Genomic DNA, 24,854 nt, shown 5'->3' on the forward strand with positions numbered 1-24,854 from the left:
GCAAAACGCACGCAAAATTCATTTGATTCCTGTACACATACCTTTTCCAGGTTGATACGTAGTTTGAAATAGAATTGGGCACGTAATGGTGGTTTATAGAACCACTCCTTATAACAGACCGGGGGGGTGGGACGGAAATGGTGCCCGTTATTGCCGACTTCAAACTGAGTAAGGGTGTGGGCAGGGCACGAACCAGGTGTGGTGCAGACAGACAGCTGGTGGTAGGGTCAGTCCACTAGAACCAACATCCATTATAAAGAGGTTTGTTGCATTTTTAAAAATCAGTAGATTTAAATTTCTCAGTTTTGTTAAATGAAGCAAACCTGCCTAACTGCTAATTTCTTTTTTTTTAAATTTTTTTTATTTTTTTATTTATTTATTAGAGGTTAAATACATCAATGTACTTCACATATATCTTGTTACAATCATTGTACCCCATAATTTTATGGCTTTAAAAGAAAAATAGTAAAAAGAAAGAGAGAAAGAGAGAGGAAAAAAAAAAAAAAAAAAAAAAAAAACTTATCACGCAAAAGGAATCCACCAACTCGATAGTTTTCCGTCCCCCCCTTACCAAGGCCCGAGGTACTCCTCCACCCTATCTTTGTAATAATTCTATAAATGCAGACCACGTCTGATAGAAGCGTTCTGATTTTCCTTCCAGGCGGAGTCTCATATCTTCCAGATGTAGTGTTTCAAACATAGTTGAAATCCACATATTTAATGTTGGTATAGGAGCATTTTTCCAGAATTTTAAGATTAATTTTTTTCCTATTATTAAACCGTAATCAAATAAATTCTTTTGATACGCATTTAATTCCGAACTACCTTCTGTCATTCCGAAAATAATCCATTCTGGCTTTGGTGTCATTTTTATTTTAAACACTTTTGTGAAAATTTCAAAAATTTCAGTCCAAAACTTTTGAATTTTTGTACAAAAGATGAATGAGTGCGCTATAGTAGCTTCTTGACAATGGCATTTATCACAAATTGGTGAAACGTTAGGGAAAAATTTATTTAATTTAGTTTTTGAGTAGTATAATCTATGTATGATTTTAAATTGTATTAAAGTATGTCTTACGTTAATTGAGCATTTGTGCACATTTAATAAGTATTGTTTCCACCTTTCAGTGGAAATTTTTATGCTTAGTTCGTTTTCCCACTCACCTCTAATACCTTCCGTTGTTGGTATTACTGCATTTAGTATAATATTATATATATGTGAAATTAAATTTGGTGATTCCGCCTTTGTATTCATTACTTCATCTAGTAAGTCTGATGGGACGTTGTGAAATTCATGCGCATGTTTTTTCAAATAATCACATATTTGGAATACTGCTAATTTCTAAACCTTTTTGTACTTCACACCAAAATCCTGCTCTGTATATTTTGCAAAAAATATTGGTTGCTTAACTGGATTTGATCATTTATTCAGTGTCTGCTTGATGTGACCAGTTAAAGCTAAATTGCAGCCCTGAAGACACAAGGAATGTTGAGCAAAAGGCAAAGTGCTGGAAGAACTCAGTGGGTTAGGCAGGATCTGTGGAGGGAATGGGCATTGAAGGGTCCTTGACCTGAAACGTCACCTGTCCATTCCCTCCAGAGATAATACCGGCTCCGTTGAGTTTCTCCAGCACTTTATATTTTGTTCTTCAGCTCTGCTGGGTTTCGGAGATTAAGCCTCCCTCCCTCCACAGGTATCAGAGGGATTCCTTCAGTGATCATTTTCCTATTATTTCACCCACAAGGTGCCAAATTTTCTTTATCACTCGAACAAGAAATTTGCAGTTACTTCATGGGAATGTTAAATGCATGTTTGAGTTCAGGTTAAAGTTTAAGGCACCATGTGTGATTACCTCGATAGACTTGGGCAACATCTTGCAATTGGGTGATGGTGTGCAGAAACATCTTCTCAATTACGTACAACCCAGAGTCATCTTGCAGTTAAGAATTTGGGATTGTGAGTGACATTCCCTCATGATTTTATCTTCAGAGAAGGCAAAGGCTTCGAATGGCTGTGTGTTGGTGCACTGCTTGGCTGGGATTTCCCGTTCTGCAACCATTGCCATTGCTTATATAATGAAGAGGATGGATATGTCCTTGGATGAAGCTTATCGGTAAGATGATTTATGTTACCAATGACTTGAGTTTCATCCCTCCCCAATGGTTTGTTAGTTTAAATTTTTCAATGGAATTATTTGCCATTACTTATCATCAGAGAAAACTGTTCCAATATAATTTCTCAATCTACATTAGCTTGTCATACCCTACATTAGCTTGTCATACAATCTACATTAGCTTGTATGCAGTCATACCTTTAATTTAAGTTTAAATCAAAAAAATTATAATTTCCAATTGATTTGTGCCTAAACATAGAAACAAGGTGCAGGAGGAGGCCATTTCCACTAGCCTCTAGAGCTCTATCTAACTCTCTTTTAAATTCATCCAGTGAATTGGCCTCCACTGCCTTCTGTGCCAGAGAATTCCACAAATTCACAACTCTCTAGGTGAAAAAGTTTTTTCTCACCTCAGTTTTAAATGGCTTCCCTTTTATTCTTAGACTGTGGCCCCTGGTTCTGGACTCCCCTAACATTGGGAACATTTTTCCTGCATCGAGCTTGTCCAGTCCTTTCAGAATTTTATATGTCTCTATAAGATCCCCTCTCATCCTTCTAAACTCCAGTGAATACAAGCTCAGTCTTTCCTCATATGACAGTACCGCCATCCTGGGGATTAACCTTGTGAACTTACCCTGTACTGCCTCAATAGCAAGGACATCCTTCCTCAAATTAGGATACCAAAACTGTACACAGTATTCCAGATGTGGTCTCACCAAGGCCCTGTACAACTGCAGAAGGACCTCTTTACTCCTATACTCAAATCTTCTCATTATGAAGGCCAATTTGCCTCTGACAAATTCTGTACAATACTGTGCTCTCTTCCCTTACAATAACTATCTGTACAGTGCAATGGCATGCTTTTATAATATACAGATTAACAATATGCTTGCATTTTCAGAGATCTGATTACCAGGTGTAAAGCAGTGTTAGTTCAATATAATGAAGTGACAATAATTCAGTGATAGGCTTGGTCAAAGTCAGCATGGATTTATGAAGGGGAAATCATGCTTGACTAATCTTCTGGAATTTTTTGAGGATGTAACAAATAGAATGGATAAGGGAGATCCAGTGGATGTGGTGTATCTGGACTTTCAAAGAGCCTTGGACAAGGTCCCTCACAAGAGATTAGTGTGCAAAATTAGAGCACATTGTATTGGGGGTAGGGTATCGGCAGACAGGAAACAAAGAGTAGGAATTAACAGGTCCTTTTCAGAATGGCAGGCAGTGACTCAGTGCTGGGACCCCAGTTATTTACAATATATATTAACGATTTAGATGAGGGCATTAAATGTAACATCTCCAAGTTTGCGGATGACACAAAGCCAGGTGGCAGAGTGGAGGATGCTATGAGGCTGCAGGGTGACTTGGATAGGCTGGGTGAGTGGGCAGATGCAGTATAATGTGGATAAATGTGAAGTTATCCACTGTGGTGGCAAGAACAGGAAGGCAGATTATTATCTGAATGGTGTCAGATTAGGAAAAGGGGTTCAATGAGACCTGGGTGTCCTTGTACATCAGTCACTTAAAGTAAGCATGCAGGTACAACAGAAGAAAGCTAATGGCATGTTGGCCTTCATGGCGAGAGGATTAGGGTTTAGGAGCAAGGAGGTCCTACTGCAGTTGTTGTCTCCTAATTTGAGGAAGGACATTCTTGCTATTGAGGGAGTTAATTCCCGGCATGGCAGGACTGACATGAGGAAAGAATGGGTCGACTGGGCTTATATTCACTGGAATACAGGAAGAGAGGGAATCTTAAAGAAACATAAAATTCTTAAGGGATTGGACAGAGTAGATGCAGGAAAAATGTTCCCCATGTTGGGGGAGTCCAGAACCAGGGGTCACAGTTTAAGAATAAGGGGAAGGCCATTTAGGACTAAGATGAGAAAACATTTTTTCACCCAGAGTTGTGAATCTGTGGAATTCTCTGCCACTAAAAGCCAGTGCACTGGATGTTTTCAAGAAAGAGTTAGATTTAGCTCTTAGGGCTAACGGAATCAAGAGATATGGGAACAAAGCTGGAACGAGATACTGATTTTGGATGATCATATTGATTCAAAGGGTTCAAAGGGACAAATGGCGTACTCCTGCACCTATTTTCTGTTTCTAATCAGTACTGTGAAATTGTTTTTGAAGAAATTATTTTCCGGAAGCTACATTTCTAAATGAAATATTCAGTACGTGTGTTATTAAGAAATCACACTTGTGTTGTTCAGGTTTGTGAAGGAGAAGAGACCGACCATTTCCCCCAACTTTAATTTCCTTGGCCAACTGCTGGACTTTGAGAAAGGGTTGAAGACTCGGCCTGGTCAGACGGGAATGCTCAGCAAGTTCAAGCTGCTGCAGTTGGAGCGAGCTGGGGAACAGAGACTGGCTCAGGATGCTGGGCCTTATGACAGCATACGAGAGAAGCAACCCTCCACTACCTCAGCCGCTGTGGATCACGACCCCCCCAGACCGCTATCTACACTTATGGAATCCACTGTTTCCAGTGTGGAAGAAGAATGTTTCTTGGCTCAAGAAATCAACGGCCTTAGCCTTTCTGTGGACAGACGAGAGGACAACAACCGGCTGAAGCGCTCATTTTCACTGGACATCAGGTCGGTATCCTACCCCGTGAGCAGTGGTGGAGCCAGCTCGGCACCTATTACTGCTTGTTCAGTGGAAAGCTGCGGTCCGGGGAAGGAGCTAACTGCAGGGGAATCGAGCAGGTTCTGTTTCTACGCCTCTGCTCAGCCAGAGGTGGGGCTCCTCCCAGAACGTAGCACACCCGCCGCCGGGATGGACGTAAAGACACAGCAAACACAAACCATCTGGGAGCAAGGAGCAGCAAAAAGCTCAGCTAAACCCCCACCACAAAGCACCGTGCCCAGAACGCTGATCTACCCACTGCACAGAAGCGGAAGCATGGAGGACAACTACAAAACTAACTTTCTGCTGGATCTTTCTGGCAGCCAGCAGCGACTGGCAACTTCTGCAGCGGGAATGGGGCTGAAAGGATGGCACTCGGACATCATCTCGCCTCAGACGTCCACCGCCTCACTGGCCAACACCTGGTACTTTGCAACAGAGGCGCTGACAGGCCAAGCTCCACGCTTCCTGTCCAGCTCCACGCTGTTTGGTGGGGCCGCGGCCTACTCTGCCTTCGGCTGTGGCCAGTTACCGCCCGGCTGTGAGCAGCCGGGGACCGTGCGGCGGAGGGAGAAACACTGCGACCGGCGAGACTCCAGGAGAAGCTGGCACGAGGAAAGCCCGTACGAGAAGCAATACAAAAGGCGCAGCTGTCAGATGGAGTTTGAGGAAGGCATGAACGAGAGCAGGTCACGGGAGGACTTACGCAAGGTTGGAAGTCAGTCCAGCTTCACTGGTAGCATGGAGATCATTGAAGTTTCCTGAGGAAATTTAAAAAATGCAAACTGTGAACGATTCCCAAGTATACAGTTCCCCCCAAAACAGAATCAGAACTTCATCCAGGGACAGCTGAATCTGAAGGATTGCCACTTGAATGCTTTCTTTGTTCAACACACGTTTCTTATTGAATCCAAGCATTGGTGCAAAATGATCATGCTTTCCTTGCACACTCAGAGAAATCCCAGCTACCATTCGATGAGTGTCCAACACTGCACTTTGACTCCGAAGACTGAGCCAAGTTCTATGGAGATTTTAGTTTTAAATTCCAGAGAAGCTGGCAGAATCTGGATTTGTGTGTGTTTGTGGCCATAGCTTCCAGTGCAAATCTCTTAGCATCTGTACATAAGTGGTGTAACTATCTTGATTTGAATTTACAGATAGGTAAGGTGCCAATGCTGCTTAGAGTAAATACCTCAAATTTAAAGCTTATACTGTAAGTAGGTATTCAGCAAATGAGATCTCAGGTCAGTCTTGATACAGACGAGATTTACAGTTTTCGGCTAGATTTGAATTTAATGTGGACTGCTAAATTAGCACTGAGAAAATGTCTGTACATTTAATTTTGATTATACAAATGAAGATGGTATCAAAATCAAGTAGAGATGTAAATGAAAGATGTGAATTCTATGCAGAGTGCATGAGTGGCAGATGGAAGGATCGCTACAGGTTCCTCTTGTGGAAAAGTGCTGGAAACTTGTTCAGGATGGTACAACTTGTCTGCATGGTGGAACGATTTTGTTCAAAATGTGTCCTGTATGAGAGCTGTCTGTGGTTAACATGATGTTCAACCGGGTGAAATGTTGAAATAAAATCTGAAATGGTACCTGTAAATATGTGTGTGTATGTGATTTAAACACTATGTCAAATTGGTACAGACACTAGTAGGAAACTTCCATCTTCTGCAAATAAACATACAAAAATGAAAACCTGAATCATATCATACAAAAACCATCAGCTTAAACTCCGCTGTTTCTCCATTCAGATGCGGAAAGAATGAACATTTCCTTAAACTTCTCAAGGGACTTAAATGAAACAGAGAGCACAACATACTCCCTTTTAGATAGGAAAAAAAACCTGCAGATGCTGGTTAAAATCAACGGTAGACACAAAATGCTGGAGTAACTCAGCGGGTCAGGCAGCATCTCGGGAGAGAAAGAATGGGTGATGTTTTGGGGCGGGACCCCCCCCCCTCCCCTGAGGGATCTGGGAATAACTGTGCATTGTTCCCTGAAGGTGGAATCTCATGTGGATAGGGTGGTGAAGAAGGCGTTTGGTATGCTTGCCTTTATAAATCAGAGCATCGAGTATAGAAGTTGGGATGTAATGTTGAAATTGTACAGGGCATTGGTGAGGCCAAATCTGGAGTATGGTGTGCAGTTCTGGTCGCCAAATTATAGGAAGGATGTCGACAAAATGGAAAGGGTACAGAGGAGATTTACTAGAATGTTGCCTGGGTTTCAGCACTTAGGCTACAGAGAGAGGTTGAACAGGTTGGGTCTTTATTCTTTGGAGCGTAGAAGGTTGAGGGGGGACTTGATAGAGGTTTTTAAAATTTTGAGAGGGACGGACAGAGTTGACGTGGGTAGGCTTTTCCCTTTGAGAGTGGGGAAGATTCCAACAAGGGGACATAGCTTCAGAATTGAGGGACAAAGGTTTAGGGGTAACATGAGGGGGAACTTCTTTACTCAGAGGGTTGTGGCTGTATGGAATGGGCTTCCGGTGGAAGTGGTGGAGGCTGGCTCGATTTTATTATTTAAGAGTAAATTGGATAGGTATATGGATAGGAGGGGATTGGAGGGTTATGGTCTGAGTGCAGGTAGATGAGACTAGGTCAGGGAGAATGGTCGGCGTGGACTGGTAGGGCCGGACAGGCCTGTTTCCATGCTGTAGTTGTTATATGTTATATGTTATATCAGTCTGAAGAAGGGTCTCGACCTGAAACGTCACCCATTCCTTCTCTCCCGAGATGCTGCCTGACCCGCTGAGTTACTCCAGCATTTTGTGTCTACCTTCCTCTTAGATAGTTGTCTCCACTTTGCCGAGCCACCAGAGGTGCTGCAAAATCAAAGCAATGAGCAACTTCATTCAACCATCTTCAAATAAAAGCAACAAGTGTTTAGAATTCAATTTGAAGAAAACATATAGAAAATATTGTAATGTGCATTGTTTTCTTCAGGTGCCCACTGTGATTTCAGCAGTTCATTTTATTTTTTCCTTCTGTTTTACATTTTTAAAACACAAGTAATAAATACAGGGTTCCAGAATATCATCCGAAGGTTAATGAAATTGCTACATAAACAAACTGTTACTAGAACTGGCATTAGAGGATGGTGAGAAAAATATTATCACAGCTAACTTTTCTCAGTACATGTTTACCAGCCCATTTCTCCCAATCTATAACATAACTGCGGTTAAATCTCATAAAGTGGTTAGTTTCAGAGGCTGTGATTAGTTAGCTAAACTGTGCAAAAAACAGTCAATGGGCTGTTATCAATGATTTCACCTAACTTTGCTAAGCACACAAGTCTGATTTCAATAAGTAAAACATTTGACACTCCAGACTAGAAAAACTGCTCAAGCTGTTTCTTTAAATGCTTGAAAATGCACAAAGCACACTTCTATATTCTACTAGAATATAAATACTTCACATTTTACTCTGCAGAGAATCATATTTCCACAACTGGAGAACACAAGGCATCAAACTCAAAGACAATATAACAAATAATGAATCTCGGGAAGAATTTTGCAATCTGTTCCTTCGACTAGTCACACATTTGATACCTGAAGCTGGAATCATGGCGTGAATGAAAGGCAGCAAGTTTGTTTTGAAGTTGAAATGAAACACACGGCATTGATAACTCCTGTATAGATGCTCATATGAAACATTATATTCCCTTTCAAATTCTCATTTTGAGATGAACAGTTTACATTTAACTGACAATGTGCTCTTTGTACCAAAACTGAAGTACACTATTCTATAAGTGTCCTATCTCTGTGTTCTGGAATACTCTAAATGTTAAATAGAAACTGATCACTATTTACTTCTACTCACATCCAACGGGGGGAGATGGTTACAAAACGAGGAAAACTGTGCAATTGATGCTATTTCTAGCTGATCACAGAACTAGGGACCAGAAATTAAAAGTATACATACTAAGCAGCAAATGCAATTTTGGAAAATATTATTTTCAGTTCAGTGCAGCCAGAGAAACTCTCAAACAGGGAGCTGCAGGTACAATTAGGCTCAAACTACCAGTCTTTAAAGATAAAAGTTACACACAAAACTACTGTGAATAGTAGCAGTATTTAGTATAAGCAACACATTTTAATATCTATTAATTTAATATGAAGATGTTACTTTTAAAGCATTGTATGAGAGAAAAGGTTATAAATTAACTTCTGTCCTCATGATTCTCTGCACTAACATTACTGCATATTTTAGTTTACCAATGAAATGCACAACGCATTTGGACAGTTTACAAACTATAAGTTACCTGTTAGTGCAATTTAGTTGCAAATTGTTCCAAATTTTCACGAAAGGAGAGCCCAATGATCAAACCTGAATTAACAGAAACTCTGGTAACAGTCACCACGTTTTCTCTGAATCTACATCTCCACTAACGTCAAATATTCCAGTTCCTGAGGTATACACCAGGTGTATATATAACTACCCAAGCTCAATTGACATCTTTACAAAAAACAAGTACATATTAAAACATGGTATCAGATATATACACAAGGCACATACATCTATCTAAATCTGCTGCAAAACATCAATAAATGCTTTTTCAGTGGCGGAGCTTTACAATAAGAGAATATTAATACCACATCCTTATTACATGCATTAATTTAAACTGATTTAACAGTAGCAACTGGAATACTTACTGATCCATAGTGCTGCAAAAAGGTGCAAATATTTATCCGCAGACTGATTAAGTCTTTTAAAATCATGTTGGTAATCTGCATCAATGAACAATGCACAATCACCAATAACTGATGATAAACAATGTCAATTCCAGCAACATTTAATAGCTGGGCCACTGGAATCCAAGACAATTACTCTGCAATCTAGGAGAACTGTACTGTACAGTCAATGCTTAATGTACCTGGAAATGCATGATTTTTCAACTGATGTAATATCTAAATTGTAGACTGAGTGGTGTCTACAAATCCAGTAGTGTTCAGAAAGTGGAGATCTGGCTTTCATAACTTGACATCTTTATCAGCTCTCATGCTGAAAGGTTCGAGTCTTTCGTTTTCTGGCAATAGGCTGTTAAGTTTCTCCATTAATGGGACTGTTTGATCTATGCCCATCTGTATGCGTCGCAGTATGGCCGACATCTCGTTGACCTTCTGTATTTGTTCTGCATATTTGGCATATCGTTTCTGTCGCTCTTGCATGACGCCGTACAAAGCTTCCACGGACAGATCCATCTACAACAGAACAACAATGCGTTCATTTTCAAACTGGACAACAATTGAAAGACACAAAGTGCTGGAGTCAGGCAGCATCTCTAGAGAACATGGACATGTGACATCTCGGGTCAAGACCCTTCTGACTGTTTGTAAGGGTAAGAGAAGAAAGTGGGAAAAGGGGAAGATGGTACAAAGCCTGGCAGGTAATAGGATTGAATGGAATACAGGTGCTCCGTGGCTTCTACGATGTTTCCACCTGCGATAGTTCCACTTTGCGATGGTGCAAACGGCAGCGACCCGTAGCGAGCCGCCGCCACTCGCTTCCAGGCCCCGTGATCGCGTGTGCTAAATGCATTTCAAATTACAATATTTTTGGTTTCCGATGGGTTTCTCGGAACGGAACCCCATCAGAAGCTGAGGAGCACCTGTACATTATTGTCACATGTGACACGTCACAGTGAAATTCTTTGCCAGCCATTCTTTCAATAGTCGTCATAAAGGGCGCTGACAAAGTTAAAGTATCCCACATCAGATCCCCCATGCCCTTGTTCCCCTCTCCCGCCTCCCGACAAGGGGGATTTTCTTACCGGTAGGTGGATGGAACAAAGGCCAGATGTAGGAACAATAGGTATGAGACAGGTTTGAAGAGTTGCGTACTGAAGCCAGGGAGGAGTTTGGGGGGAGGGGGGTTGTAGGGGAGAAATAGGTGGGATTCCAGGTAGGGGGGAGGGGCAGTTAGAAGTTACTTAAAATTGGAGAATTCAACATTCATACTGTTACCCCAGTTACTGTTTCTTTTTGTGTATAAACCAGCATCTGCAGTTCCTCTTTTCTACATTAAAAGACACAAAGATCTGGAGTAACTCAGCCGGTCAAGCAGCATTTCTGGAGAACGTGAATAGGTGACCCTTGAAGAAGGGTCTCGACCCGAAACGTCTCCTACCCATGTTCCCCACAGATAAAGAAGTCCGATCTGAGTCACTCCAGTACTTGGTGTCTTTTTTTGTAAACTAGCATCTGCATTTCCATGTGGACAACAAGTAAACTATATTTGCAAGAGGTAAAATGGTAAACAATTTTATTTCACAATAATATAAACTTATAGAACAGAAGATAGTACAGCACATGAACAGGCCCCTTGGGCCATAATGTCTGTGTTGAACATATACACCGATGAGCCAAAACATTATGACCACTGACAGGCGAAGTGAATAACATTGATTATCTTGTTACAATGGCACCTGTTAAGGAGTGGGATATATTAGGCAGCAAGTGAACAGTCAGCTCTTGAAGTTGATGTGATGATTGCAGGAGAAATGGGCAGGAGTAAAGACCTGAGCGACTTTGACAAGGGCCAAATTGTTATGGCCAGACGACTGGGTCAGAGCATCTCTGAAACGGCAAGGCTTGTGGGGTCCTCCCGGTCAGCAGTGGTGAGTACCTACCGACAGTGGTCCGAGGACGGACAAACCACAAACCGGCGACAGAGTGTTGGGCGCCCAAGGCTCATCGATGCGCGAGGGCAACGAAGGCTATCCCGTCTGGTCCGAACCGACAGGTCGACTGTGGCACAAGTCTCAGAAAATGTTAATGGTGGTCACGGGAGGAATGTGTCACAATACACAGTGCATCGCACCCTGCTGCATATGGGGCTGTACACGGAGGACCAACAGCATATTAGGCAGGTGGTCATAATGTTTTGGCTCAACAGGTCATAATGTTTTGGCTGATCTGTGTATATACATGATGCCAAGACCAAGTCATCTCAGCCTGCAGATAATCCGCATCACTCCATTCCCTGCATATCCATGTGCCATGGATCCATGTTAAAAGCCCCTGAACCACCACTCGTATCTGCGTCCACCACCTCCCTTGGCAGTGCGTTCCAGGCACCCACCAGCCTCTGCATATCTCCTTTAAACTCTGCCCCTCTCACTTTAAAGCTCAATCCTCAAATTTGATATCTGCATCCTGGGAAAAAGGGTTCAATCATCTACTCTCGATAAAATATAAAACATGAAATCTTCTCCTTAATGCTCTGCTTTTCGAGAATTATTTATCCATAAATACAGCACGTTAGATTTCTCTTTCCACAGATGCAGCCCGAGGTAAAGGCAAGGTTAGAGGTCAAAGAGTTTAAGGTGTGGTGAAGGGTGGGGTAAAGAGTGCGATAAGCAAGGTCTGGGAAGGGGTGGAAGGCAGGAGAGAATAAATGACAAGCAGGGGCGTTGTGGAAAGGCAAAAGATGGAGGCAACGAGGAACAAAAGGTCAGCCTGGGGTAGAATTAATTCATTACAATAATTGTCAGAATTGCCAGAGAACTATGGCTGAATGTTGAAAACACTCATTATGTGAAATTGTTGAACATACCCAGAACAATGTGATGAGCCCAGACAGAACTAAGGGGACGGACACTGGGAGCTTGGAGATGTGCCCTCTTCCTCTGCATCCATAGATGTTTTATCATTTGGATCAGTCTGAAGAAGGGTCTCAACCCGAAACGTCACCCATTCCTTCTCTCCCGAGATGCTGCCTGACCCGCTGAGTTACTCCAGCATTTTGTGTCCACCTTCTGTTTTATCATTAACTCATTTAGTTCAGTTTAGTTTATTGTCACATGTACCGAGGTACAGTGAAAAGCTTTTGTTGCGTGCTAACTAATCAGTAAAAACTATTCCCAGTGCATTGAAGCATTGATTATTGCTACATCACCCCAACTTCCATTAACCATCCGGCTGGTTAATAAGAATTTTGGCTTTAAATATCTCCCATTCCAATCCATTTTAAGTTTTGACTATTTGTAAAACGGAACAAACTGGATATAAAGTGTGCAGGAAAGAACTGCAGATGCTGGTTTAAATCGAAGGTAGACACAAAATGCTGGAGTAACTCAGCGGAACAGGCAGCATCTCTGGCGAGAAGGAATGGGTGACGTTTCGGATCGAGACCCTTCTTCAGATTCTGGATATAAACGCATTCATGACGATACAACAAACCTTTTCCCATTTAAAAATACATATTCTCACCTTTTAAAATGAAACAATTGGGTGGACTTCTGCCATTAAATGAAGGTTTGGTTCTTTGAAAACAAAATCATTACCCCCTGCTGAAGCACAGGTGTAATTTAGGATTCATTCATATTCCCTTTGTCGTGGAGAATAAGGGTTCTCATGCTAATTTATTTCTTCTATCATTTTATATTACAAATTACTTTCTGACACATCCTCATTGGAATAACCACCGGGCACAAGACACGACAAGATAGACACATAAAACTGGAGTCATTCAGCAGGACCTTTTCTGGAGAAAAGGAATAGGTGACATTTCGGGGCGAGACCCTTCTTTAGACTGAGAGTCAGGGAAAAGGGAAATGAGGGATATAGATGGTGATGTAGAGAGATAAAGAGCAAATATATGAAAGATATGCAAAAATCTGAAACGACAAAAAAACACACAGTCCGCCTGGACCTACCTGATCTCCCGGTTGCCAAACACTTTAATTCTCCTTCCCAATCCCACACTGACCTTTCTGTCCGAGAGTCATTGTGAGGCCAAACGCATATTTTCTAGGAACAGCATCTCATATTTCGCTTGGGCAGCTTATAACCCAGTGGTCTGAATATTGATTTCTCTAACTTCAAGTAACCCCTGCATTCCCTCTCTCTCCAATCTCTAAAGACCAATTGGAACAAGAAAATGTCAGATCTGTAACCATTTTCTTGTTTTGCTAACTTGTAAAAATGGGATTAAACTGGAGATAAATCCACTCACAACAATAGTTTTAAAATCAAGTCCAGTGGTAAATTTACTAATTGTTGTGTTAAGAACAATAATATTAATCTCAAGCACATTTTGAGTAAGTTTCAGCCTGAATATATGCCAACATAACTCAATATGCAGTCACATGTGGGTCTTTGGCTTATTTCTAAACTTAGGTTCTTGTTTATGTGCTTTGGTACTGGGACAATACAAGTCTTATAGGAATGTACAGAATGTTCTAGATAACAGATGCTGCTGCAACCACCCTTCCTTATGTTATTTTTTATTTGAATTGGTACTTTGGATCTGTCTTCACTAAGGAAGATACAAACAATCTCCCAGATGTTCTAGTGGCCAGAGATCCTAAGGTGACGGAGCAACTGAAGGAAATTCACATTAGGCAGGAAATGGTATTGGGTTCAGTCTGAAGAAGGGTCTCGACCCGAAACGTCACCCATTCCTTCTCTCCCGAGATGCTGCCTGACCTGCTGAGTTACTCCAGCATTTTGTGAATAAATACCTTCGATTTGTACCAGCATCTGCAGTTATCTTCTTATACTAAATGGTGTTGGGTAGACTGATGGGACTGAAGACTGATAAATCCCCAGGGCCTGATGGTCTGCATCCCAGAGTAATTAAGGAGGTGGCGCTAGAAATCATGGACGCCTTGGTGATCATTTTCCAATGTTCTATAGATTCAGGATCAGTTCCTGTGGATTGGAGGGTAGCTAATGTTATTCCACTTTTTCAGAAAGGAGGGAGAGAGAAAACGGGAAATTATAGACCAGTTAGTCTGACATCAGTGGTGGGGAAGATGCTGGACTCAATTATAAAAGACGAAATTGCGGAGCATATGGATAGCAGTAACAGGATCGTTCCGAGTCAGCATGGATTTACGAAGAGGAAATCATGCTTGACTAATCTTCTGGAATTTTTTGAAGATGTAACTAGGAAAATTGACAGGGGAGAGCCGGTGGATGTGGTATACCTCAACTTTCAGAAAGCCTTCGACAAGGTCCCACATAGGAGATTAGTGGGCAAAATTAGAGCACATGGTATCGGGGGTAGGGTACTGACATGGATAGACAATTGGTTGGCAGACAGAAAGCAAAGAGTGGGGATAAATGGGTTCCCTTCAGAATGGCAGGCAGTGACTAGTGGGGTACCGCAAGGCTCGGTGCTGGGACCGCAGCTATTTACAATATACATTAATGACTTGGATGAAGGGATTAAAAGTAACATTAGCAAATTTGCAGATGACACAAAGCTGGGTGGCAGTGTGAACTGTGAGGAAGATGCTATGAGGTTGCAAGGGGACTTGGACAGGTTGTGTGATTGGGCGGATGCATGGCAGATGCAGTTTAATGTGGATAAGTGCGAGGTTATCCACTTTGGTGGTAAGAATAGGAAGGCAGATTATTATCTGAATGGTGTCAAGTTAGGAAAAGGGGACGTACAACGAGATCTGGGTGTCCTAGTGCATTAGTCACTGAAAGGAAGCATGCAGGTACAGCAGGCAGTGAAGAAAGCCAATGGAATGTTGGCCTTCATAACAAGAGGAGTTGAGTATAGGAGCAAAGAGGTCCTTCTGCAGTTGTACCGGCCCTGGTGAGACCGCACCTGGAGTACTGTGTGCAGTTTTGGTCTCCAAATTTGAGGAAGGATATTCTTGCTATTGAGGGCGTGCAGCGTAAGTTTACTAGGTTAATTCCTGGAATGGCAGGACTGTCATATATTGAAAGACTGGAGCGACTAGGCTTGTATACACTGGAATTTAGAAAGATGAGAGGGGATCTTATCGAAACATATAAGATTATTAAGGGGTTGGACACGTTAGAGGCAGGAAACATGTTCCCAATGTTGGGGGAGTCCAGAACCAGGGGCCACAGTTTAAGAATAAGGGGTAGGCCATTTAGAACGGAGATGAGGAAAAACGTTTTCAGTCAAACAGTTGTAAATCTGTGGAATTTTCTGCCTCAGAAGGCAGTGGAGGCCACTTCTCCGAATGTATTCAAGAGAGAGCTCGATAGAGCTCTTAAGGATAGCGGAGTCAGGGGGTATGGGGAGAAGGCAGGAACGGGGTACTGGTTGAGAATGATCAGTCATGATCACATTGAATGGTGGTTCGAAGGTCCGAATGGCCTCCTCCTGCACCTATTGTCTATTGATTAACAGAAGAACTTGAATAAATTTGTAAATGTTAGATAGTCAAGTAGGATCTGTGGAATCTACAGATGTACTCAAAATGCTGGAGTAACTCGGTGGGTGAGGCAGCATAGAACAGTACAGCAAAGCAAAAGGCCCTTCAGCCCACACTGTCTATGCCTAACACGAGGCCTTGTTAAAGTAATTTCCTCTGCACGTGATCCATATCCCTCCATTATCAATGTAAAAGCTTCTGAAATGCCACTCACATCTGCCTCTGCCACCTATGCTGGGCACCTAGCATTCTCTGTGGAAAACAAAAATGCTATCTACACCTCCTTTAGACTTTGCCCTCAAATGCCCTCCAGTCTTTGACATTTCCACCCCGAGAAAAAGATTCTGACTGTCTAACCGATCCATGCCTGTCATCATTTTAAGCACTTGTATCACGACTCCCCTCAGCCTCTGACGCTCCAGAGAAAACAATCCATGGTTATCCAACCTCCCACAACTAACACCTACAAGTCCAGGTAGCAAACTAATCCCTTTGACACAGACTAAATGGAAATACTTTTGTCTTGATGCTTGTGAAACGTTGGGTATGGGTACCTGCCCCCACCTCCTCTTCAGATATTGCTCCACCCACACACCGTAACAAAACAATCCCCCTCAGTCCCTCCCAAAACCCCCTGACTCTTTCTGTAAACCTATATCCTCTGGTCTTTGACACCCCCACTATGGGAGAGAGATTTTTACGATCAGCTCTCTATTTACTCTCTCCTCCTCATCGTTTTATAGACAATAGGTGCAGGAGGAGGCCATTCAGCCCTTCGAGCCAGCACCGCCATTCAATGTGATCATTCACAATCAGTACCCCGTTCCTGCCTTCTCCCCATACCCCCTGACTCCGCTATCCTTAAGAGCTCTATCTAGCTCTCTCTTGAATTCATTCAGTGAATTGGCCCCCACTGCCTTCTGAGGCATAGAATTCCACAGATTCACAACTCTCTGACTGAAAAAGTTTTTCCTCATCTCCGTTCTAAATGGCCTACCCCTTATTCTTAAACTGTGGCCCCTTGTTTTATATTTCTCTGTCATGTCCCCCCACAGCATTCCCTGCTCCAGGGATAATAAACCCAGTCTCTTCAGTGCCTGCTTACAACGATAAAGCACCAAGCAACATCCTGGTAAACCTTCTGTGCCCACCCTCAGGGCACAGCCCCTGGGTTTAGTCATGGAAAACACCTTCACAGCTGCTGGGAAGCCAGAGACTTCTGCATTCTTGTATAAAGACACAAAAATTCCAAACTTTCTGGCACTCAAATGGGGAAATGACAGCAAATGCAGATGGAGCTGCTGGCAATTTTCCACAGAAGCTTTGCCCTTGAAGTCACCAGCAGTGCTGGGTCAAAGTGAATATCACGATCGTATTCTCAAGGTGTGGTAAAGATCTTTGCAACTAATGAACCGTGTATGTGGTCGCTGTGGGCAAATCAGAGACATTTTATATGAGAAATACTCCACAAACATCCACCATCCTCTGTATAAAAACAACTTGTCCTGCACACCTCTTTTACACTTTGCCATCTCACCGTAATGCTGTGCTTTCTCGTCTAGGACAATTCCAACCTGTGGAAAGGGTTCTGTCTACCTGAACCATGCTCGCATAATTATATATACTTCTCCACAGCCTCCACATTCCAGAGAAAACAATCCATATCTGTCCAACCTCTCACAGCTAATACCCTGTAATCCAGGCAGCTTTCTGGTAAACCTCTCCAAAGCCTCCATATCCTCCTTGCAATGGGATGATTATTCAAGCACAGCTCACATGACGAGGGCAAGCAAACCATTTGCTTGCTTTACCATTCTATCTACTTGTGTTGCCACTTTCAGGGAATTACAGACTTGGACTCCAGGATCCCTTTATACATCAATGCTGTTAAGATCCGGCCATTAACTGTTTACTATCCCCTTACATTCACCTTCCCAAAGTAAGGGGAAAGTAAACAGTTAATGGCAGGATCTTACACCTGACACTTGCTAACATCTGTCACTTGCTTGGATTAGACTCCAACTCCCATTTCTTCCCAGATTCTGTAGCTGATCTGTATCCTGTTGTAGACTTTGACCCCCTTCCTCAATGCCCATGACCCCAGCAATCTTGGTGTCGCCTGCAAACTAACTAACCAACCCATCTACGTTTAAGTCCTTATCACAAACAACAGAGGCCCCAGCACAGATCCCTGCATAACTCCACTGGTCACCGACCTCCAGCCAGAATAAATGTCCAGAATGGTCAATTGTCATATGTACTGAAAATGGAACAATGAAATCCTTACTTGCTGCAGCCCATCAGGTCTGCAAATACAGTCCTGATGAAGAACATAATAAACAAAAAAAAGTTCAGTAAATAAAAACAGCCTTCCACCACAACCCTGCCCTCCCTCTATGAGTGGACCAGTTCTGAATGCCACCGGCCAAATCTCTGTGGATCCCATGCATCTTAAATAGCATGGAGAACCAGCTGGGAACAGACATCGCCACCTCAATTCACTGTCACACCGAACACCACAGCCCCACCCGGCTCGGACATGCCCCACAAAGAGTGGGCCGCCCTGAACCGGCTCCGCACAGGGGTCGGCCCATTCAACGGTTGCATCGTTGGGGGTTGCGTCCATCAGCAGCCTGCGTGCGTGGAGCAGACCAGCAAACAGCGCGGCGCGGCATTCTCGACTGCGCTGTCTTCCGTCCCCCTGGTGAAGGGGTAGACCTCACGGCCCTCGACAACAGCACATTGCACTGGCTACAGCGCCTGGAGGGCGTTACATAACCTCTGCTGCCTCAAACGCAAGAAGATCTTAAATAAGAGAACCAGTTGAAAAAGAAAATCATGATTTTCTCTGAAGACTGCAAAGAATTAATCTTGTTTAAATGAAATAACCTCATGTGGTATCATTTTCTCCTACGTACCCATCAACTGCAAAGCCCATCAAATAGAATGTGACAATAAACCACAACACATACAGAAATCCTTTGGATCTTTGTACTGGACTGCCTTCACACAGCGCCAGGGTAATGATGCAACCCAGCGAGACGTGACTGCTGGGCATGACGCACACACTGGCCTGTGAACTAAATGAGCACTCATGCCTGGAAACCAGTTCCAGCATCAGCGCATTGAATGCTCTTGGCAAACTGCCCTGGAAACAAAAGGAAAACACTAATTGCAGTTATTTTGTTTTATGAATTCCCTGGAATTCATGAATTAGAAGAGATCCTAATTAGGCCTGTGCAGTTTTAAAATATGATGACTGATGAAACAAAACAAAAAGCAGAAAAATCTAAAAAGGACTAGAGTTCCCTCCATGAACATGTTAGTAATGAGACATATTTTCAGCATCTGGAATTGATCAGAATTTGTCTGATTCTAAACAAATTATATTTTGCTGGAACAAATATGTGGGATGTATTTGTGAAATGGCAGTGGCAGTGAACGATGACTTTAGACAGCAATGAACAAGAGGACCGTGTGCTGATGAAGAACAGAAGATTTATACAGATAGACACAAAATGCCGGAGTAACTCAGCGGGACAGGCAACATCTCTGGAGAGAAGGAATGGGTGACCTTTCTTCAGTCGAGACCCTTCTTCAGTCTGGTTATGGATAAGGGAAACGAGAGATATAGTCGGTGATGTAGAGAGATAAAGAACAATGAATGAAAGATATGCAAAAAAGTAACGATGATAAAGGAAACAAGCAATTGTTAGCTGTTTGTAGGTTGAAAATTAGAAGCTGGTGCAACTTGGGAGGGGGAGGGATAGAGAGAGAGAGAGAGAGAGAGAGAATGCCGGGTTACTTGAAGTTAGAGAGATCACTATTCATACCACTGGGCTGTGAGCTGCCCATGACAACAATGTGTCCAAAAGCAAATGCGACAGGTCTGTACAATATCAGTGCACTTTGTAAGCCACATCCTTAAAACAAATTCAATGGTTAATATTACAAAGTACATTGCCACCACAGTTTTGTCATAATAAAATTAGAAAGCCAACCTTTTAAAGTAAAGGTAAATACTAAACCTGGCGGGCAGACACAGTGACCCTTGTCCTTTAGATTCTTTGATGGTTTGCTGCTAAACATTTCGATCAAACTTGGACATCTGCAACCCCTTATGAAGATCCTATTTGTTTAAATTGTTGCATGCAGTCTGTCACTGAAACACCACCATTGCATCAAACTCTAGCCTGCCTTGTCTCCAACAATGCAGCAAGTTATCCCTGGGTCTGAAGAAGGGTCTTGTCCCGAAACGTCACCCATTCCTTCTCTCCTGAGATGCTGCCTGACCTGCTGAGTTACTCCAGCATTTTGTGAATACATACTTTCGATTTGTACCAGCATCTGCAGTTATTTTCCTACGCTACCTGGGCCAGCTTTGCTCTTCTCTGACCTTACACTGGTCAGTACACCCAGCAGGGCTTCCAAAATACAGCTTGCTCCCTAACAAAACCAGAGGCTGCAGATTCAGACAGACAACAGCAAGAAAACAAAGCATTTGCTAAGAGGACCACTCAGTGACAATGAATGCTGAACAATGGTGAGAAAACTGAGCACTTCTGACTAAACCTCCAAAGACAACCTATAAATCTCAATATAATAGAAAACAATGCAAGAATCCAAGTCTGCCTAAATGTAATCTGGCACAGAACAAGTGTGGAATAAACCAATACCATCTGCCACACTTATATTTCATAATGCAGCCAAGAGCCACAAACAAGAAGTCCACTCCATTTTCTCAATGGAGCCTCCTTCAATGTCCTCAGTGATTAGTCTTTATCTTTATAAAAGCTTTGGTTAGACTATAATTGGAATATTGTGCGCAGTTATGGTCATCCCGTTACAGGAAGAATGTGAAGGCTTAGGTGAGGGTGTTGAAGTGGTTTACCAGGATGCTGCCTGAATTAGAGGGTATGAGTGAAAAGGAGAGTTTGGACAAACGATACATGTTTCAATGCAGAGTAGGGTTGCTACAAGTAGGCAGATAGAAGAGGCAGCTGGATGGATTCTGGTTAATTATTATTCTCAATGATGAATGAATAACCTTTGGAAACTAGACTGGCATCGTGAGCAACAGTTCTATTTGCAATTTTCAAAAGGAGTGGTTCTTTTATCTGTGGTTGCCTGGAAATCACACGCGAATTTTAAAATTAACTTCAACACTTGATCCAATTAAAATGAAGCAATTAACTTTGTTTTATATATTTTTTCAAAATCTCTAATAGGTTAAAATGGCCATCTATTTCTATCATTGCTGTCTCCAAGCACCATGGATGTGTTTACATTGACACTGGGGCGATCATTAAATTGTACACTATTGTACCTGCAAAATATCTGCACATTTCATTATATCACTGAACGCAGCAAACATCAGGGATTTGCTTTCAAATTATTCAGACTCTGACAGCTGACATATTAAAAAGCATTTATTCAATGCTTTCAACTGCTTTTCTGAATAATGGCTAAGTGAAAATTAAATCAGCTGATAACAATCTTCCCAGTAAAAACCCTGGGTGTCATTTCATTTGGGGTAGTGGTGGGGTGTGCTCTGCTCAGAGTGTCAAAGGTTACAGGGAGAAGGCAGGGGTTTGGGGTTGAGAGGGAGAGATAGATCAGCCATGTTGAATGCTGAGTAGACTTGATGGGCCGAATGGCCTAATTCTGCTCCTATGACGTATCAACATATGAATGTAATCTGCAAAATGAAACTGTGAAATCTGTCTGATAAACCATTAAATATTATGGGTAAACTAGCGGCACCAGTTTCTTGTTTCTACCTACGGATAGGTGACATTTCGGGTTGGGATCCTTCTTCAGACTCTTCAATGTTATGGGTGTAGCCAACGAGCAAAAAACTCTCAAATATAGACAAGAAAATGTTGAGAAAATAATTGAGAATGAAGAAAAATGAAGTAAAGTAAACACAGAGAAAAGGAAAATGTTAATGTCTCATTTGACCACTGACCTCTTAAATGGAATGGAAACCAGGGAATCAGTCTGAAAAAGGGTCTTGACCTGAAATGTTACATTTCTTTTCTGCAGAGATGCTGTCTGACCCGCTGAGTTACTCCAGCACTCTGTGTCGATCCAGGGAAACAATAGTTACCCGATGAATATTGTCCTGGCCCACTGACTGCCATGGTGATAGTTCAGCAAGAAGAAATATTGATCCCATCAAATTGATGTTACCACAAAGATTACGTGATAACAAGCTTCTATACTGTTTGCAATTTTAAGTAAACAAATACAAAGTCACATTGATAAAACTTGAGTTTAAGGCTGAAATATACAGATAAAGGATTTTCCAAATATTTAACTTTGTCTGGGCAACCTGTCTCCGAATATCTCTATCTGTGATCAAGAAGAAATATGAAGTAGTGAAGACATAAAAAGCAGGGGGGTGGCGAAAGGTGGGGAAGAGGCCGGAGCAGCAACACAGTGAGGCAGGATTGTGGGTAGATGAGGTTTGGTCACAGGAGTCCATGTCCCTTAGAGAGGTCTCCTAACATCCAAAGTCAGAAACAAAAATGTTCCCACACACTGGAAGCTCTGGCAAAAAAACAGTTGGACACTCAGAACGCTGTGCAAAAACATAATTTACACAGAGTGCAGGAAAAACAGATAATGATTATTTCAGTGGCCCAAATTTAAATCTCCAAGGATTACATATCCACCACTATAGTTTAGTTCCCTTTGGTCCACTGAGTCCGCACCGACCAGCGATTCCTGCATATTGACACAATCGTACACACACTAGAGACAATTTACATTTATACCCAGCCAATTAACCTACAAACCTGCACGCCTTTGGAGTGTGGGAGGAAACCGAAGATCTCGGAGAAAACCCACGCTGTCATGGGGAGAACGTACAAACTCTGTACAGACACCACCTATAGTTTGGATCGAACCCGGGTCTCTGGCGCTGAAAGCGCTGTAAGGCAACAACTCTACCGCTGCGCCACCGTGCCGCCCCGAGTCAGTGGGTTTTGAGAAAACACATGGAATGCATAAAGTCAAATCTCAGTAGCTGGGGCAGATCCCTTAATCTTACACAGGCACAGAGAGGGTGTGAACTTCAACTGTCTAAAAGGACAGTAAATTATCATTATGCTGTGATATCATTAAGCTGACTGAGCAAAAAAAGCCCCAATAAAAATCCTTTCTAACATTTAAAAGAAAACAAAAAGTGAAAATGTAACAAAGATTAAGATAGAAATCAAATACCATATATGAACTTACTTTTATTTTTGAAATTGCTAAAATCTACTATATATTTAAATGTTTTTGGAGTGTCACAACAGAAGTATAAAATTAAATTTGTTTTTCGGGAGGATGTCATTAAAATTTGCAGTTTACATTTGGAAAGTGGTGAAATCATCGGACAAAGTCAGCATGGATTTACCAAAGGCAAATCATGTCTGACGAATCTTATAGAATTTTTCGAGGATGTAACTAGTAGAGTGGATAAGGGAGAACCAGTCGATGTGTTATATCTGGACTTTCAGAAGGCCTTCGACAAGGTCCCACATAGGAGATTGGTGTACAAACTTAAAGCACACGGTATTGAGGGTTCAGTGTTGAGGTGGATAGAAAATTGGTTGGCGGACAGGAAGCAAAGAGTAGGAATAAACGGGTCCTTTTCGGAATGGCAGGCAGTGACTAGTGGGGTACCGCAAGGCTCAGTGCTGGGACCCCAGTTATTTACAGTGTATATTAATGATTTGGACGAGGGAATTGAATGCAACATCTCTAAGTTTGCGGATGACACGAAGCTGGGTGGCAGTGTTAGCTGCGAGGAGGATGCTAGGAGGCTGCAGAGTGACTTGGATAGATTAGGCGAGTGGGCAAATGCATGGCAGATGCAATATAATGTGGATAAATGTGAGGTTATCCACTTTGGCGGCAAGAACAGGAAAGCAGAGTATTACCTGAATGGTGACCGATTGGGAGAAGGGGAGATGCAACGTGACCTGGGTGTCATGGTGCACCAGTCATTGAAAGCAAGCATGCAGGTGCAGCAGGCAGTGAAGAAAGCAAATGGTATGTTGGCATTCATAGCAAGAGGATTTGAGTTTAGGAGCAGGGAGGTTCTGCTGCAGTTGTACAGGGCCTTGGTGAGACCGCACCTGGAGTATTGTGTGCAGTTTTGGTCTCCTAACCTGAGGAAAGACGTTCTTGCCTTAGAGGGAGTACAGAGAAGGTTCATCAGATTGATCCCTGGGATGGCGGGACTTTCATATGAAGAAAGACTGGATAGACTGGGCTTGTATTCGCTGGAATTTAGAAGACTGAGGGGGGATCTTATAGAAACATATAAAATTCTTAAGGGGTTGGAGAGGCTAGATGCGGGAAGATTGTTCCCGATGTTGGGGGAGTCCAGAACCAGGAGTCACAGCTGAAGGATAAGGGGGAAGTCTTTTAGGACCGAGATGAGAAAACATTTCTTCACACAGAGAGTGGTGAGTCTGTGGAATTCTCTGCCACAGAAGGTAGTTGAGGCCAGTTCATTGGCTATATTTAAGAGGGAGTTAGATGTGGCCCTTTTTGCTAAAGGGATCAGGGAGTATGGAGAGAAGGCAGGTACAGGCTACTGAGCTGGATGATCAGCCATGATCATATTGAATGGCGGTGCAGGCTCGAAGGGCCGAATGGCCTACTCCTGCACCTATTTTCTATGTTTCTATCATAAGACCATAAGTGATAGAGCAGAATTAGGCCATTCGGCCCATCAAGACTACTCTGCCATTCAATCATGGCTGATCTATCTCTCCCTCCTAACCCCATTCTCCTGCCTTCTCCCCATAACCTTTGACATTTTCAGGAAATTTTACTGGGACACAATTTCATAAATATCTTAAATTTCTGGATGATTTCCCTTGTTTATGGTGGAGAAAGTTACATCACAAACCTCTCCTTTGAAGAAGGGTCCCAACGACACTAAACATCACCG

The 24,854-nt window shown here is 42.5% G+C and overlaps 2 protein-coding genes across 5 annotated transcripts in view; one reads left to right on the forward strand and one right to left on the reverse strand.

Moving 5' to 3' along the window:
- Nucleotides 1-6,343, forward strand: part of dusp16 (dual specificity phosphatase 16) — a 37,654-nt gene extending 31,311 nt beyond the window's left edge. For both annotated transcript variants that reach the window (XM_078416722.1, XM_078416723.1), the window contains exons 6-7: nt 1,991-2,114; nt 4,331-6,343. In XM_078416722.1, the coding sequence (XP_078272848.1) occupies nt 1,991-2,114; nt 4,331-5,510 (1,304 nt within the window). In that variant the 3' untranslated portion in view covers nt 5,511-6,343. The remainder of the gene's footprint in view (nt 1-1,990; nt 2,115-4,330) is intronic.
- A 1,306-nt stretch (nt 6,344-7,649) lies between these two features.
- Nucleotides 7,650-24,854, reverse strand: part of borcs5 (BLOC-1 related complex subunit 5) — a 31,219-nt gene continuing 14,014 nt past the window's right edge. For all 3 annotated transcript variants that reach the window (XM_078416726.1, XM_078416725.1, XM_078416727.1), the window contains exon 5: nt 7,650-9,959. In XM_078416726.1, the coding sequence (XP_078272852.1) occupies nt 9,729-9,959 (231 nt within the window). In that variant the 3' untranslated portion in view covers nt 7,650-9,728. The remainder of the gene's footprint in view (nt 9,960-24,854) is intronic.

This window comes from Rhinoraja longicauda, chromosome 20, assembly GCF_053455715.1.
Source record: "Rhinoraja longicauda isolate Sanriku21f chromosome 20, sRhiLon1.1, whole genome shotgun sequence".
NCBI classification, from domain to species: Eukaryota; Metazoa; Chordata; class Chondrichthyes; order Rajiformes; family Arhynchobatidae; genus Rhinoraja; species Rhinoraja longicauda.